General features: G+C 38.8%; 1 protein-coding gene across 2 annotated transcripts; it reads right to left on the reverse strand.

Annotated features, from left to right (window-relative positions):
- Nucleotides 1-1,169: 1,169 nt before the first annotated feature.
- LOC129280939 (ARF GTPase-activating protein GIT2-like) lies at nt 1,170-18,778 on the reverse strand. Of its 2 annotated transcripts, XM_064115603.1 has the most exons (10): nt 18,665-18,778; nt 11,501-11,600; nt 9,155-9,241; nt 8,255-8,385; nt 6,857-6,951; nt 6,026-6,123; nt 5,407-5,479; nt 3,929-4,023; nt 3,166-3,280; nt 1,170-1,414 (listed from the first exon to the last, which is right to left on the reverse strand). In XM_064115603.1, exons 1-10 carry the CDS (start codon nt 18,775-18,777, stop codon nt 1,185-1,187), a joined length of 1,137 nt encoding a protein of 378 aa, XP_063971673.1. In that variant the 5' UTR covers nt 18,778; the 3' UTR covers nt 1,170-1,184. The 2 variants fall into 2 exon arrangements, with proteins under 2 accessions (XP_063971673.1, XP_063971676.1); XM_064115606.1 differs by lacking the exons at nt 1,170-1,414; nt 3,166-3,280 and adding an exon at nt 3,459-3,502.
- Between the last annotated feature and the right edge of the window lie 108 nt (nt 18,779-18,886).

The following is an 18,886-nucleotide window of genomic DNA, read 5'->3' on the forward strand; positions in this document are numbered from 1 at the left end:
ACTGAGACAAAAGCGCGAATCAGCATTGGACATTTTTTAATATACGCGGTAAATAGGCATAATTTATACAGGAAATCTGCATAAACCATGGGTTCAACCAATGGTTTTAAAAACCATCTTTGTGAATTCGGACCAACGTAACCTACCTTACTATTCTGATCAGAACACATCATGTCAATAAACTTCAAGTGGGACTCACCATCACATCCTGGGGAGTGTTTCATCAACATTTTCGTCTGACAAGTTGTCAGATCTGACAACTTTCCTTGATTCTGATTGGCTGAGAGCCCGCTATTACTATAGTAACTGTCCAATAAAAACAGGACTTGTCGGATAAAACACCAGACAAGTCCTTTCATGACACGCTCCCCTGGTTTGGATTTCACTGATACGGGGAGCATTTCATCAACATTTAATCAACACTTTCGTCCAACATGTTGTCAGATCTGACAACTTCTCTTGATTTCAATTGGCTGAGAAGCACTGTTACTATGGTAACTGTTGGATAAAACAGACTTGTTGGATAAAATGTCTGACCAGTCCTTTCATGAAATGCTCCCCTGGTTTTGAGTTTCAATGATTCTGGGAGCATTTCATCAACATTTTCGTCCGACATGTTGTCAGATCTGACAACTTCTCTTGATTTCAATTGGCTGAGAAGCACTGTTACTATGGTAACTGTTGGATAAAACAGACTTGTCGGATAAAACACCAGACAAGTCCTTTCATGACACGCTCCCCTGGTTTGGATTTCACTGATACGGGGAGCATTTCATCAACATTTCATCAACATTTTCGTCCGACATGTTGTCAGATCCGACAACTTCTCTTGATTTCAATTGGCTGAGAAGCACTGTTACTATGGTAACTGTTGGATAAAACAGACTTGTCGGATAAAATGTCTGACAAGTCCTTTCATGAAATGCTCCCCTGGTTTGGATTTCACTGATACGGGGAGCATTTCATCAACATTTTCGTCCGACATGTTGTCAGATCTGACAACTTCTCTTGATTTCAATTGGCTGAGAAGCACTGTTACTATGGTAACTCTTGGATAAAACAGACTTGTCGGATAAAATGTCTGACAAGTCCTTTCACGTAACGCTTCCCCCCAGAGTACATCATGCAATTTAAACTCAATTCCAATTTAAGTACACAATAAATATACACCATGCGAATGAATCTTAAGAGTGGCTTACCATTGAATTCTGATTCGAGTGGTTCCTACAATTGATATTGCCTCCGTTTTTCAAGTTGGCATTCTCAGCCACATCTCCGTCGTCGTCGTCGGAACAGACGCTGTCGTACAGGGGTTCATTGTCCTCAATACAGGATGCGATGTTCGTAGGAGACGTTGGCGACTTCTCGGGGGCAGGGGGAATCGGTGGAGGCTCTCGAACTATCTCAACTTGATCTGAAAATTAAAAGGATTATACAGTGAAATCTGTATACAGAGACTGCCAAAAGGGAAAAAGATAAAAGTTTTTTTTCATGTAGGTGGTCCTGATGAAACAGTTCCCACAATACGTGTTTAAAGTTAGACCAAACTTCTTGGCCCGTATTCTGATAGCAGGTTTAAAGTTGTGGTTTAAGTATGGACAGCCAATTGTTACATAAATCACTAACGGTAGAGATATCATATTTCAGCTCATTTGGCACTCAAATCATTCATAATTGTCTAGGAAGTATATATAGATGATTGTCTTCACCATCGATGAATCAGGAGAAAGCACAGTAAACATAAGAAACATACAACTTAATAAAAATTTTGATACTCTTGGCTTCCCATACTTAAACCACAACTTTAAACCTGAGTTTAAGTTAAACCTGCTATCAGAATACGGGCCATGGTCTTTATAGACATGTGCTCTTTCTATACAGGTGGGCACCAAAGCTGGTTTGACTGTAAAGGTGACTTTTCAGGGATGGATGACCCGGATGAGGCTCTCAAGCAATCACAGTGAACCTGTGTATGAAGACTGCCTAAGAGAAAACAAGAAAAGGGGTCTTTACGAGAGGGAGGTCTTTATGAAAAGGTTCCTGGAATATTTGAATATAGTGGGCCCCTTTCATTGAGTAGAAGACAAGATTGCAGCTTTCATACAGTCTCCGGTTACTGATCTAAACAGTCAAAACAAAATGACAGGTATGATTAGATATTATAACACATATGATCTATCCTAGCTAAGAACAAGATAAGATAAGAAATGATATCAATGTGTGCAATGTACGAAGACATATCGCAGATACACTCGGCAAATATTACTGTGTTATCTCACTACAAATTGAACAATGTAAAAGTCTAGGGTGTAAAGACAGTCAAAATGAAGAAACGTTTTTCTTAAAAATACAAATGTGAAATGGGTGTTAAGTTAAAGGTCAGTTGTAAAATCTCCATAGCACTTCTAAAGGTCCAAATAATACACACTAACAAGTCACATAGCCTTCCATCACAATATCCAAAAAGGGTGTGATACATGTATAATGTATGCTAGACTACAGTACCATGGGCATACATGTTCCTTCAATGTACAAGTATATGAGCCACTCACTATAAAATTCCCCTCACAAGATCTTTAGGAGTTCCCTTTTTTTTCCTCCGGTTTTGGGGGAATGGGAAACGACAAGGCACATTGTATTTGCTCATTCCTAATTTCATTGAATTGGATATTTCCTCTTCTTCTTCAGCAGGGATTTAAAGCATGTGATATTGAAGAGAGGATATTAGGAAGATACAAATCCGAGGTTGGTTAGCAGGGGATGTGGGCGGTTTGGGGGAGAGGAATTGTGACCGATTGGGAACTTTTAACCTCAAGAATTAAAGAAAATGTAAGTAATTCCCGCCCCCCCCCCCCACCACCACCGGTTCCATGGCATTTGCTACAATGGAAAATCTGCACGGTTAAGCCAAACATAAAATTTAACCTCCTCTAAAACTAAATAAACCCTAATCCTTATCTTTACATTATTCTGAACCAAAAACTCTATTACAATCCTAACTCTTACCCTATTCACTTTGAGATATCAAGACCGGAGCAAATATTGCAGGAGCAAATGTCACGTCACCCCACCACCATCACCACAACTACTGCCCCCTCCCCGTATGACATAGCTAATAAAGCACAAGTTGGTTACCATGAAGGAAGGTTGGCGACCATGACCTACCTCCATGTCTTGACAGAGTGAGGTTGCCTTGCTGCCTTCTCTTTGCTTCTTTCAAGATGTCAATGATAAGGGTAGCAAACTCTCGAGCACTAAACCTCGCTAGTTTCTGTCTCCCCTGGAATAAAATTATAAATATCAAAAATAGGTAAAAAAGAAATCTTCTTTCAAGATATCAATGACGAGGGAAGCAAACTCTTGAGCACTAAACCTCACTAGTTTCTGTCTTCCTGGAACGAAATATAAATATCAAAAATAGGTAAATAATATCTTCTTTCAAGATGTCAAAGCTAAGTGTAGCAAACTCTCAAACACTAAACCTGGCTAGTTTCTGTCTTCCCTAGAATGATGAAATATAAATATTGGAAACACTTAAACATCATCTTATTTCAATATGTCAATGATACATCTACCTGTGGCTAACTCTCAGGCTAATTCTTACCTTCCCTGGAATGACACACAAACATAACAAAAATAGTAATTTTAATCATTTGTTAAAACATATACACTGTTGTAATGCCAAACTATCTCCCTCTTCAGATATCAATTTCTGGTATAACTTCATATAAGAAATTCAGGGGAAAAAATATTTTCTGCATGGGGGCTATTTCTCACTTCCATTCATTCAAATTTATGTTTTGTACTAAACCCATTTGTAATTTACATGAGGGCTAATGTGTGCTGCTATGAGTGTTTTTGCGCACACGAGATGCACGAAAGTATGGTGTTAAAGGCGTTCTTGCACCGACACAAAGAGTGAGCTCACCTGATTCCTTGTAGCTGATAGTTCAGGGTTGAGTGGTAGAAAGGGCACTGACCTATCACCTCCTACTAGACTGGGTTTGTTCAAGGATACCCATACTGTGGATTCACAAGGATGAGAATTACATCACAGAGTCAGAGCAAGAAGCAGAGAGACGGAGAGAGACAGGCAGTCAGAGAGAATCAGAGTGAGAATTATACAGAGAGAGATAAAGAGAGAGAGACAGACAGGCAGAGACACAGAGAAAATCAGAGCGAGAAGTACACAGAGAGAGACAGAGGGAGACAGACAGACAGAAAGGGAGACAGAGAGAATTAAAGCGAGAAGTACATACATACATACAGAGAGAGAGAGAGAGAGACTTTAAGAAAGACAATCGGAAGTAGGCAGTCTAAAATGATATAAATCAAAAGCAATAACAAGTACTCACGTCGGATGCTTCTTTAATGAATGAGTGAATAAGTGAAGAAGCACAAACACAATATTTAATGGCCTCTTTCACAATTTTATCTAAAATTCATTGTGACACGAAGTAGCTTCCATGTCAATTCATGTGTTTATGTGTGGTGTTTGATATCAAGTTTCAGTTTTCATATTAGTATGTGACTCATGGGGATGGGGGGGGGGGGGTTCTCTCAAGTTAAACCATTGAATATCATGATCGCATTATTTTGGTAATATCCATCAATACACCAATGAATTTGAAGTGAATAGTTTTATGAAAGGCATTCATCAATCAAGAATCTCATTAGTGACAATAAATCAAGAAGCAACATGAGAAGCTTTGAAAGAGAAATGAGAAAATTATAATACACGACATTTACCACAGGCACCCCTCTCCCCCCCCCCCCAAATAAAAAATAGGTGTTCAGATGAGAAAACAAAACATTCCAAAGGAAATTACTCTAAGCTGTAGTATGCTACCATATGGTTTGCATGAGGAACAGTAAAATTGTTTTTTTCTTTAACCCAGGGACGTCTCATCAGCTTCAATATTGTTCTCACATGCCCTCCCCTGGAGACTGCAACTAGTACATAATTTAGGGCAAATTGTAAGGTAAATTGCCAATTCGTCCACTCACCACATGGTCTACCTTCATTTAATCTAATGCCATTCCGTCCATAAACATTTCGTCTTACAACCATTTGGTCCAATCATCACTTCGTCTAATCACCAATTCATCTATTACCATTTCGTCTAATAACCAGTTGGTCTAATACACATTTTCTTTTCATTTTGCACGATTAACACTTTAGTTTAATTAGACCAAATGGTATATGGACTAAATGGCTATTGGACCAACTGGTTATTAGACGAAATGGCATTAGACTTAATGAAAGTAGACCATGTGGTGAGAAGACAAACTTATGATAGACCAAATGATAGTAGACGAGTTGCCAATTGTAAAAAGAACTGGGATAAATCCATAGAATGAGGAGCGCATGAATCACTGTCAGGACAACCTAATAAAGAGACTTACATGAATCTAATTCTCTCCTGTCTACCTCATCATAGACGTCCATGGCCAACTCTTCAAATAAATGATTGCTCAGCTGTAGAGAGAGAAGTAACAGAGAAGAAAGGATTAAAACGTATTATCATTAAAATAATCACCACAATCACCATCATAATCATAAATATCATCATCATTATCATCATCATCATCAAAACCAGGGGTAATAATAATAGCAGGGCCTGCTGGGAGAACAGTTTTTGGAACTGAAGCAGATACCCTGGGCAAATATGCGGTCATAATCATCATCATCATAATCACCACCATCTTCGTATTCACAGTCATAATCATCACCCTATCCTAATAATAAACAGCATTATATCATCACCATCATATTCTTCTTCATAACAATAATCATCATCATCATCATAATCTTCTAACCATCATCACAATAATCATACACATTATTATTCCTGTTACGATCACCATCATCACTGCCACCATCATGACCATCAAGTGCTGTCTTCTTCTCCTGCAATGTAGAGCGAACAAACTTTGTACATTGCTCTTATCACCAACACAAACAATGAACTACAAAAAAAAAAATCCTCAGACCAACACTTTAAGAATGTGATAGAAATCTTACACTTTGAAGCTTTTTCCTGGCCTGGTCTGCAGCATCTGATCTATCTAGAGAACCATCGGCTAACTCGGGGATTAGAAAATGAGTGCTAGATGAATGATCTGAAAAGATATTAAATAATAGTTGTTTAAATACTGCTTCCTCTACATAAGATCACAATAGACATCATGACCACTACCATCAAAATCAACATTACCATCATACATGTATTATTATCAATGCCACCACTACTTTAATCACCATTATTATCTTCATCATCATAACCACACCACTATCACTATCATCATCCTGATCCTCATCGTCATCACCATCATCATCATCACCATCACCGTCACCATCACCATCATCATCATCATTTTCATCATCATCATCATCATCATAATAATAACGCAGTTCTTGTATAGCGCATATCACATCGTGTCATAAAGTCTCTATGCGCTTCCAACGGACTTGGATATTATTACCCTGGCTTTAGCCCGGCAGCCTTTTACAGCGCAGTGGCATTTCAAGGAATAAATTCCTGCCAGGTACCCATTCATCTCACCTGGGTTGAGTGCAGCACAATGTGGATTAATTTCTTGCTGAAGGAAATTACGCCTTGGCTGGGACCCTCTGTTTCAAAGTCAGAAGACTAATCCACTGGGCCACAACGCTCCATCATCATCATCATCACCATCCCTGTCTTCACCAAAACCACAACCACCATTTTGATACCACCATCTCCACCACTACCACTCCCATCGTCAATACTATCAGCATCACCAGCATTCATCACATATCAATACAATCATCATCATCTCTACCATCACTACAACCACCGCCATCACTTCATACCTGGTCTCTTTCCACACACAAAGAATGTGAGTCTATCCGTCAGTTCATACTGGCATTGAACCAGTCTCTCAGCAAGTTCTAAGTGACCTTCATCCCTATGGATAAAAAAAAATTGTTTCAAGAATAAGAGAAATAATAAAATATATAAATTCAATAAATATAACAAAATACTCTATTTTCTTTTTAAAATTTATATTGATACAGCACATGCATGGCATCCCTGTGCAATTCGGTGGATTCACAATACGGTGCGCCATCTATCGATTGCAGAGGACAGGCCAAAATTTGCAATGCCTCATGGGAAAAAGTCGACATCTGTTGCACGCGCTGGTACTACAGTGCATGCATGCATGTGATTATCAAGTGATGGGCCGTTTTTCTAGGGTCCAGGAGGTGGAAGAGAAATTTGCCTGAATATTTCTGTGCGAAATTTGGACCGTTTTTGGTGAATTCCTGCCATTATGGTTTTCGTTTTTGAAGCATCACAGTCACATTACAGTACATTAGCTCTGTACGCTGCCTGCGCCTGCGCGCGATGTCGACAACGAAGTTAGACAATTGTATATCGTGAATCCAATGAATTCTTGAAGAAAGATGTTAAGGAATTGATTGTAAACACAAGTCAGTACACAATATGTAATAGGAGAAAACCATGCACTCTTTCTCCCTTCCACATGAAAATTCTGACTCACCTTAGCATCGAGGTTTTAAGACACAAGGTAAGACAAAGCAATTGAGAATGACAAACACTTGCATGGACAACATTTTTTCTCTGGTTTAGTTTTGATTACAGTTTCAATCCAGACTCAAGGGAAATTCTCTTCATATATATATACATTTTGGCAAGCTTTCAAGAGAGGGGCTCTGACACTAATCCTGGATTCTTTCACTGACTAAATAGCATATTCTACAGAGTTATGAGGACATAAAGCAGACATAAAAAAGAATGACCTACATGACCTTGAAAACAATGGCTGAAACTAGTGGGACATAATAAGAAACTTGCTCAATCGCAAATCTATATATCTTGAAATTGATCATAAATTTGCCATCGATTGGTGATTTGCTTTTGTAAACCGGAGTGTAAACTGATTTGCTACAGCTAAAGTAGAATGTACATATTTTCTGCACTCAAGTCAGACCTGAATCTCCTAAAGAACACCTGTTCTTCCGGTTCTACGCACAAACACTTTTTTTTAAATAATGTCACGAAAAATGTTCAAAAGGAATGCGGTTGGTATCATGGCTGCACAGAAATGAATTTGCATTATTCTCCCATCCACACTCTCCATAGACAGAGTGGTATAAGAAACACATCATAAAATGCTCTTCCCATCATTTTATCACTGGGTTCTGCAAGATAGTCTGGAACTTGAACTAAAGTTATTCTCTACTCACTTGGCAAGATCAGCCGGCGTCTGCCCATCGCTATCCAGTGCCCCTGGGTCTGCACCGTAGACTATCAGCAACTCGCACTGTAGCATCTGACCCTCTTTCGCTGCAACATGCAGTGGGGTGTTGCATCTCTCCTAAATCGAAAGGAAGTAAAAGTTTTGTTGCATTTCAGCAACTTTGAAGACTAGAATGCCACTGGGACATGGATGTCACATTTACATGCATATCCTCAGAGGGGAGGAATCAACAAAAGACCCACATGAGCCACATTTATCGGCATATTGTAGCATAACCCCACCCAGGATTGTTTTTTTCAATTAGTCTCTGCGTAGACAAAGCATAGAAGATTAGGAAAGCTGCAGGGATCATACCTGAAATATTTATCACATTATGGCTGATACTTGATATTTCTTAGAGATACAATCTTGATGGAGTATAAAAACAAATTAAGATCATTTTTTCTTCCAAAATTGGAAAGACAATTCTCTGATGTAAAAACCCAAAGTTCAATGACCTGAAATGACCTTTGTATTGGAGACATTCCATTCATGTGTGTAATATCATTATTGATATCTAATCATCATCTAAAAAAAATTATCATTTGATTTGATAAAACGTGGTCATAGTTATTGTCCCTAATGACCTTTGACATTGGTCATGTCACCTGAAACTCATGTTTCACGATTACTTCTATACCCAAGTTTCATGAAATAGGTCCTCATACTTTCAAAGTTATGATGACATTCAAACACTCAACCGTGGATAAGATTTTACGTCAACCAATTCGCTGTCATCATCGGAAAAGTGACCTGTCTCGCTTCTGCTATGCAGGTGAAACATAAATGTAAAGTGGCATTCCTGATTGTTGCTAGTATCATGAAATAAAGAAGCCAATCAACTTACAGCATGATAGAAGTTTGCTAGTCCACCAAGAGAGAGCAACCTTAGACACGTCTCTAAATTACCCGTCCTTACGCTTGAGTGGAGTTGCTGTCGGAAATATAGAGAAAAGAATACACTTAAAGACCCAAAATCACACAAGTGTTTATGAATCTGTGGTGTAGACCATCATTTAAGCAGATATCATGCATTAATTAATCTGTAATTTTAGCATGTACAGTTGTGCTTAGAAGTATTCATACCCCTAAGAAAATATGTGTTTTTTGCATTTTTCATAAAAATGAAAGCTGAACTAGGATAACTTGCATAGTAGTTAAATACTACTAGGCATTATCTACAAAAGCATGCTAATTTTATTTTCATCTCATTTGCATAATAATAGAGAAAACGACTTTCCTGAATTTTCTGATGTTCAAAAGTATTCATACCCCTGTCTTTCTCAAGTATAATACACCTTATTTTTCCATAATTCAAATATATTACTACCCTAATATGGTTTCAAACTGGACCGTATAATGTCAGGCATGAATACAAAAGAATTTAAGCCATGTTGCATGGTATCCAGGAAGAGGAAGTTTAGATCTCAGAAATCTTCCCTCTTCTTGGGTTTATCCAGATGTTAGTTGCCATGTTGATGAAATTGATTTCAAATCAATTCAATGCAATTCCAGAAATATCAGTGGTTCTATAAATTGAGAATCAGTGGCAAGATCTTTGTCAGTTCATCAGAATCGGCTTAAACGTCATCATGTTCAAGCGAAAGGAACTTAGTGACGACCCGAGATTGCGAATAGTGAATACTTACAAAGATGGTTTGGGCTACAAGGCAATGTCCAAGTGTTTTAAGGTACATATGGCTACTGTTTAGAGCATCCTCAGAAAGTTCAAGACTTTCAACAAAGTGAAGAACCTTAAAAGCCCCGGAGGGAAGTCTCTGCAAGGCAAGCGAGATGATTAGTTCGAGCTGCTGCTGTCAACCCCAGAATCACCACAAAGGAGATGCTGAAAGATCTCATTGGCCAAGGGACCAAGATCTCCAGGCAAACCATCCAGAGGACCTTGAATAAGGCAGGTTTGAATGGACGACGGCCTCGGAAGACTCCACTCCTAAAACCCAACCACACAAAATCACGTTTGGACTTTACCAGAAGACATCTGGGAAAGGATGAAACTTTTTGGAGGTCTATTCTTTGGTATGATCATGGAGCTATCAGCTCCATGGTCTGATGAAATGAAGATGGAGCTGTTCGGACACAGAGATGTCCGAACACAATGCCCAAAGTAAAACATGGTTGAGGGAGCATAATGATTTGGGGCTGTTTTTCACGAAGAGTCTGCTGAAACACTTCAACTTGGCCCCGATTGGATCTTCCAACAGGACAATGATCCAAAGCACACTGCCAAGAAGGTCAAAAACATGGTTTCAAGAGCATGCAGTCAACGTACAGGAGTAGCCGAGCCAAAGTCCCGACTTGAACCCAATTGAAAACCAGAAAGAGCTCAAGGTGAAGGTCAACGCAAGGAAGCCCAGCCACTTGAAGGACTTGGAGAGGATTGCAATGGAGGAATGAGCCAAAATCCCTGTAGAGACATGCAAGAACTTAGTAACAAACTACAGGAGACGTCTGGAGGCAGTCATTGCGAATAAAGGCTATTCAATTGATTATTAACTTGTGGTTCATGACAGGGGTATGAATACTTTTGGACATCAGAAAATCCAGGAAAGTTATCAATTCTTTTGATATGCAAATGAGGTGAAAATAAAAATGGCATGCTTTTGTACATGATACCTAAGATGTATTTGACTGATTTGTAACTGACTCCATTTCTACTCTTACTTTTATTAAAAATGCAAAAAAATGTGATTTTCCAAGGGGTATGAATACTTCTGAGCTCAACTGTACATTGGGGATGGGTCCAATAATGAATGAGTGACCAATTTGTGAAAAAAGGCTACTTAGGGGTTATATATGACAAAATTCAATTTTGATACCCTAAAGAAAACACTATTAAAAAGAAATCATTAAGACTGTTAAATTTTGTGAGATTATAGACATTCAACAATACTTCAATTTAAAAAAATATGGAATAATACTATCAATGATACGTTTCTAAATTTTGTTTTATTTTTCATTGATTTAGTGTCTCCTGAGTCACTTCGTTAAAATGGTGATGATTTGAACTTAAGATCAAGAAGGGGATGGGCCCGGTATAACACAAAGCCAGCTGACTGACCACGGTGCTTATTTTTACCATCGATCATACAAAACAATCACTACAATCAGTCGTAAAGATCAGTCCCAGGATCAATCGCTATTAAGCTATAGGTAATGTGGACCAGGAACTTACTCTACTAAGATCCTTGACGGTAGCTTCATCACCATCCTTCAGTCTGTGAACAAAGTCCAACCTCTGATACTTGGCACGGATGAAGTCAGACTTGAATGGACTGTTCAAAGACAGAATACAAAAGAATTCATTATAAAGTACACACCTCCGGTGTTACGTGTAAACAATAATATTGGCTTTCAGAGATAAACTTTAACTTGTGGTCAAAGCGAGAATAGTGGAGGAAATTACCTGTACATGTACATTGTTAAGTCAATGATAGACACAATACACCACGGTCTATTCATCTCTTGATTTATTCTGTTCATACATGTAAAATCATTCATTGATGTTTTTAATACTGCCCAAACCTCACATAATGTATATTTTTTTTATACATTAACATCAATACAAGACTTCTTCGTCAAAGTTATTCATTCAAGTACCTGTATCAACAGTACAGTACTGTGAACTCCTATCACAGCAGTCTGTAGTATCAACCATTGAGATTAGGGGCAGCATTACAGGGAACAGGGGAGCAGCTACACCCCTCCCCCCATCCCTATGATTTGCTAAGTAGTGAAAAAAAGGGGAAAGGAGGGGAAAAAAGAAAAGAGGAAGAAAAGAAAAGAAAAAAAATATAAAAAAGTTCCAGTTATTAAAGGTCATCTCACCCCCCCCCCATCAATCATTATGCCATTCCTGAGTAAAGAATGTAATTTATCTCCTTGCTTCCAAAGGGAGGGGGCAATAAATGTCATAAAGGGGCTCTTAACATAACAGGGAGTGCGAAATAAATGCTCAGCTTATTGCCGATAAAATATAAGTATATTGTTCTATAGTCCGCACTGTTTGCCCCGCCCCGTCGTTTGACTACACATGTATATATGGACATGTACATGGTAGTTCCTAGAATACGGGCATGCTTGAAATCTCAATCAAGACTACTCCTGATACTTTGATAGTGAAAGTGACTGAATTTGATTTATGAAGTCTGAGATCAAGTCCTCCACTAGCTGCACAGTACTTGTTTATGTTTCAAAAGCTCATTCAGAGTTTTTATTCCTGCACATATTATACAGTATGAACATAATGTAGGTTATAATATTTTCAACTTTCATTTGCAAGCTATTGCACAAAAATGTAAGTATGGCTTAAAGTTAAGCTTAAGACGACCATATCCGGGGGGGCACTCAGTATATAATGCATAGTATGTGCGGTATGTGCCGCGGAGGGGACCCCCATTTTTACACTCAAATTTCCGTTCCAAGGCATAGCATTTTTGTCAATATTGAGAAAAAAGAACAAAGAGAGCCTCTCAAAAGCATAGCATTTTCTTCTTATCAAGAAAAAAGAAGAAATCCGCTCCAAAGCTTCGCATATTTTCCGTTACGCCGTTCCGGCCGCATTGATCTGCTACAATGAGCCGCAATTTTGGTGAAAAGCGGCCGCAGAGCGCTGTCAAACCGTCGCCTCTGCGCTAGCGCACCCGGCGCCTGTGCCGCCGGGCTACATGTAGCTGCATGCACGTTCCATAGGGATGCATACGCAGGCGACCCATATGATATAATCTCAATACGCTATAGGGTATGTCCCCTGAGCATGATCTGACCAAAGTGGTGATGTGTAAAATACAAAACACAAGTTGACCACTCTTGGTGTTCAAAACTCCCTATGAGTTTCAGCAATACCTTTGTTTGAGTCATATACATGTGTATTCTATTGACATATTCATCATTACAAATTTTCAAAACATGAACATTCTGACTGTCACAAGATTGAATTTCTAATTTTTGAGACACATAGAATATCTGATAATATGTAAAATGATATTGTACAATGTTTGGGGTGAGGTTATGTCATTTATTCTTGGGGTATGAGTAATATGCAATATGTCTTCATAATAGTGCATGCTTGAAATTTCAAAGCATACTGAACGTAGAGTATGACTGAAATCAATAGGCCTACATGTACAATCAACCTGGACCCAGAATAACTGCCATCTGCAGGCCTGTTCTAGATTTGATTCATTGCACTGCACTGGTCATTTGTGCCTACATGTAGATGTGTGTCTCCATCAGCCCAAATTAGTTCAATCTTAAGATTTTATTTTGGCAGCTTGCTTTCTTCTATACTTACATCCGGGGGGGGGGGGGGGGGGGCACTTCCATTGACGAGTGGATACCATGCGCGACTAAGGGGTCTCGAAAAGCACCCTAAACACGTATTTTCCATAAAATATTCTGAAAATGCACCCCTTAACAAGTATTGGCATGTGAAACCCTTCCCTTAACAAGTATTGGAAAAAAAACGATACTCTTGGCAAGTATTCCCTGAATTGAACCCCTAAACAAGTACATGTATAGCGATATTTAAATTATATGCCACGGACCTTTACCTATACATCATTGGGTTTAGTACAGCCCGGCCACCTAGCTCCCCACACCTCGTGCAAATCGTACTCTAAACACGTAGTGATGACTCTTGGGTCAAAAAGTACATCCTTTATAAAACATTGTAGTCTGAATTTTTCATACCCTCGCAAATTGGACCCTAAACACGTAGCTTTCCTATAAAAAATAGATACCTTTTCATCATTTTAGTGTTTTTGACACCCTTATTACGTTACGTACGTAACGTGCCCTATCTTGAAAAAGACATCCTTTTTACGTGTTTTTTTGGTCGCGCATGGTATCCACTCGTTAATGTAAGTGGCCCCCCCGGGACTTACATGTATACTTATATTTCAAGATTCAAGAAACCATGCATATCCATCAGCCTAGAGAGTTCTCGCTATGGAGGGGCACTTTAGACCTTGCATTTGGCAATTGTGTGATTGTATTGTTTATACACTAGGAGCCCGTAACACAAAGCTTTCAACAGCGATGATCGTAGAACAAATTTCCACGATTGATTGCTTTGAATACAATGTACAATCAATCGTAAAAATCAAGCGTACTATCAATCGTGATGCTTTGTGTTACGGAGCCCTGATTTCGCAATATTTCAAGGTATATCCCAAGTTGACTCAGGATCATAATTTCGAGATAAATCCCATGAAATACCCAATTCATTGCACATTCTATCTCTATCACAAATAACCTTGACACTGTTCTGATCAGGATAATTTGCCGAATCAGAAAATAGCTGGATAATTTGAAAAATCATGCTGGTACTGGGACTAAATACATTACACAAGACACATACTGTACATGCATGTAAACCTATCCTTGAAACTTCCTCCAAACTGACATTGACATTTTCCAAAGCTAGTCACTGTAGCCTTTATTACCATCAGTCGGTCGGTCGTCGGTCGTTCAGAAAGCAAGCCTGCCAGCGTTGATAGACCAATTATCTAAATTTAGATCTCCGGGGTGACTTTTAAAGTCTGGTCAAGATGTATCATATGAAGGAAACTAGATTGAAAAAATGATGATTATATGATATCAGGCACACTAGATATATGATGTATTAGATTTTGGTATCTTTAGGATTGATAAGTTTGACTCGAGTCTGCCAAGAGGATGTTATTCACGCAGAAATGCACGATATAGGACTACACACAATCGTCTGACCCAAACATTTGAGCCATTTAGGGACAAAGCTTTGACGCAAAAGCACTCAAGAACTTGAGAAGCAATCCTTTGCATTAGTATGAATAGAACTTTAAATGCTCATAATTATTGTTCAAATCTTTCTCCCCATAGTGAGTTTCCCTTTAAATGTCCTGTCCAAACAGCTCACTCCCCATTCAATTCAATTTGTGATATTTTCCACATAATCCTGCTTCACTCACTGATCAATGTGTTTAAACATAGGAAGAAATCACTTTATGGGAATTAGGTACTCAGAAGGTGGTTTCAGACCGCCTCGAAGTTCGTCAGTTCCAGGTATTCTCTGATCGGGAAATTTACCTCGATCAGAAAATACCAGGTATTTTGGTAATGTGAAAGCAAACTACGCGTAATTTCCCCGAAAGAAAATACCCGCTAAATAGTAGGTACTTGGCGAAATTACGAGAACTTTCGCGGGGATTTTTCCAAGGTCGCAGGTATTTTGGCAATGTGAAAGCAATTTACGGGAACTTTTAGCCCAGCGTGTCGTTGGGCGCGGGCGCCGTGGGTGGCTGCTGGGCTAGTGGTTTTGAATTTCGCGCCTTGCCTGCTTATTAGACCATACTGTGCATGCTCCTAACTTCAAGAATTTATCCCGAAGGGTATGTTTCGGGGCGGTGTGAATGCAGGAATAATTAATGGGTATTTTTTAGCCTAAAAATGTTCTCGTAATTTAACGGGGATTCTTGTGATCGAGGCGGTTTGAAACCGCCTAGTCAGAGCAAAAAGCACTACAAGCTATAGGGCTCCATGAATAATTCAAGCTTATCAGAGATTCCAAACTCCTCCGTTTTGGCAGTGGATCTCCCTCTTTGAGTCAATTTCTAAAAATCTTCTGTCTGCTGTTCTTTATTTCTATAAAAAAATTACGACAACAGATGGACAAAGGGACAGACAGACAGTCAATACAAATTCCTTGCTGACAACTACCTACATGTATGGCAGGCAGGTTTGCATGTATACATGTACCTGTATGTACCTCTATATTCACTTTGTCTACTAATGAAAAAAGGGTATATATTTCACTTGGAAAGCTACATGTTTACGGTCCAATTTGCGAGTGTATGAACAGACTAAAATACTAAATAAAGGATGTGCTTTTTGCACCAACACTACTAGTTTAGGGTCCTGTGGGAGATGGAGCGGTCCCAGGAAACTCATTCATAAGTTGTTTGTTTGCTTATCTGATGTAATTTTGTATTAATGTGCATACACATAGACCTACTAGAAAAAGGATCGCTGCTAATGCTGGGGCTGTTAAATAATCGCTGTACTTGGGACAAAGTAAGTATTAAGGGTACCGTTTTGTTTCAAATACTTGTTAAAGGTAGTGTTTTACACACCAATACTTGTTAAGGGGTGCATTTTCAGAACATGCAAAATACTTGTTTAGGGTGCTTTCGAAACGTAGTGGGTGTAGTCCAGGGGGGGGGGGACACTCAAATTATTTTTTGATGGGGGTGTGCCTCACAATACCCAGAAATGGGGGTCTAAGGAAATGACCACAATGGTATAAATAAGGGGTCTTGGGAACTAAATATATACTGGGCGGTGTGAAAAACGGGGTCTACAGAAAGGGATCGCAGTACAGTAGGTATGGTGCATGCTAGCGCTGTGCATGTGGGCGCTAGCGGTGCATAGAGCTGCTAGCGGAGGGAGTCGTGAAGCAGTGCATGCAGCTTGCGCTGGACAAATTTGGCAGGCAAGGGAACTAAGATGTTTCGTAAAGGGGGTCTTGCGAGCGGGGCGGCTTCTGAACGGAGCTTTTGTCATTCGGAGTATCTAGAGAACTGAAAATTAGGTCTGAAAAAGGGGGTCATCAAAACAGCACGTCCCCATACCACCAATATATGTGAGAGCCCCCCCCCCCTCACCCCGGCAATTTACTGATTCGCAGAGGAACAGATACACCTGGAGAATCTACATGTGTAAATCCTTCATTAAAAGTATCTTTCTTCTTGTACAGTCAACTACAGTGTAATGAAATCTCCAGATACATAGTGCATACAAAGAGCACTATATAATCTTCATTCTTGATATCCATGAGTCACCACCACATACTCTAATTGAAGTATATTTTTACAATTCTTAAGGGCACAACAATAACAAGGAAATTGAGAAAGAGTTAACTGGCACTGATATAGTGTATGCATACATTTCAATGTCAGAGTATCAGTAAAATGTATTTAATTATGATTTTCTTATTTCACCTAGGGTCATAGATCTAATAACACAGGATGTTTATTGATAATGTCACAACCTATTATTCTGGATAGGATATAGGGATGGAATAAATAGACATTGACCTTGGGGTCTACGGGGGGGGGGGGGCAATTACAATAACTAGATAAATGGAAAAGACGGGTTAAAAGTTACAAGTGAAAATTTGCGGTTGACAGCAATGACCTAAATGTATGAAAAATGCTCCTAGACTGACAGTATTGATAGTCCAGCAAAAGTTTATTACATGAGTGGAAATGTATGTACATGCAGTTGCATTTTGCCATCACCATCCTCAGTGAATATGGGGGAACACCGTAGCAACTTTGTCCATTTCGACAAGACAGAAATTTTACAAAGGCAGCTCGAGATTAAAATCAAGTATTGAGATACACTCAAACCTTAGCATGCTTTGATCCAACATACAATATGAGCACACGAAAATAGCATCAGGACATAGTGACTCACAGCTCTATGATGTGAGAGACATGAAACACAACCCAACATTGCTTTGACCAAATGAATGTTTAGATGCATGTACATGTTTACATGCAATGCCGCCCACATCAATACATTTTTTTGTGTGAACAGGTGCTTTATGTCAATTAAAAAAAATTCTCCAAAACATGCTGAATATCCATATATGTACATCTATGAAATGTCCATCTAATGTGTATTTCAATTTATTTGAAAACTACCGAAGAAATGAGAAATATTCCCTTTTTTTTCTTGACTTGGAAAGATAAATTACAGAAATGTGTGACAGTCTCGCAGAAAACTAACCAATTTGTAGGAATAAATTGTTCTATGCGACTGATAATTAAAGTATAACTAACTGAATCGCCAAGACTCCCTTTTTTATACCTTGAATAGGCTCCTTTTCTTGATTTTTATATTAATACTGCTGCTCAATATCAACACCACAATGCCTTACAACTACTAGAGTGGATTCATTTCCGTATTTTTAAGTCGAACAAGGGATCCTAAAAGAGTATTAGAAAGGTGAATATCACTAACATGGCAGAGAAGTCACTCACCAATATCATCAACTTGCCAATTTGAAATTTACAGTCTTAATAGTGATCTCACTTTACAAATGGCCATAACTTTCTTATTCCTTTTCCATTATCAAAACGCTTTTATCATTATTTTTTTCCTTTTAATTATATCCATTTCTTCTTTCCCACAAATCATCTATCACCACGGGTAGGATTCCCTTTAAATCTAGAGATATACCTGTATTGCAATTTGTGTACATGTATGCAGGAGCAATTATCACCAGAGCAAATGTTGTGGAACATTTGAATGATTTTGATTACAAGGCCTTGTAAACAATAATCCTCATACTCACTGGACAGAATCCTTTTGATTGGGTTTCTTTTTGCCACTCCTGACTTGCGATGGATCCAAGAGTGAATGTTCCCAGATAGAGTTGGCACCATTGCTAACCAGAGCATGCACCATCTAATAATAAAGAAGAAATAATTTCAAATATGAACAGGGAGAGCGTTTCATGAAGCATATACATGTACATGTAGTCAGTGACTTTCGTTGGCCCTAAATTTGTTCTCAA

The sequence above is a fragment of the Lytechinus pictus genome, chromosome 2 (genome assembly GCF_037042905.1).
Source record: "Lytechinus pictus isolate F3 Inbred chromosome 2, Lp3.0, whole genome shotgun sequence".
Classification (NCBI taxonomy): Eukaryota; Metazoa; Echinodermata; class Echinoidea; order Temnopleuroida; family Toxopneustidae; genus Lytechinus; species Lytechinus pictus.

Coding starts and splice junctions, on each gene's coding strand:
- LOC129280939 (XM_064115603.1), bottom strand. CDS start 18,777: ATGGTGCATGCTCTGGTTAGCAATGGTGCCAACTCTATCTGGGAACAT. Junction 8,386..9,154: donor TAGCAAACTTCTATCATGCT/GTAAGTTGATTG, acceptor CTTTCGATTTAG/GAGAGATGCAACACCCCACT. Junction 4,024..5,406: donor CAGGAGAGAATTAGATTCAT/GTAAGTCTCTTT, acceptor GTGAATCCACAG/TATGGGTATCCTTGAACAAA.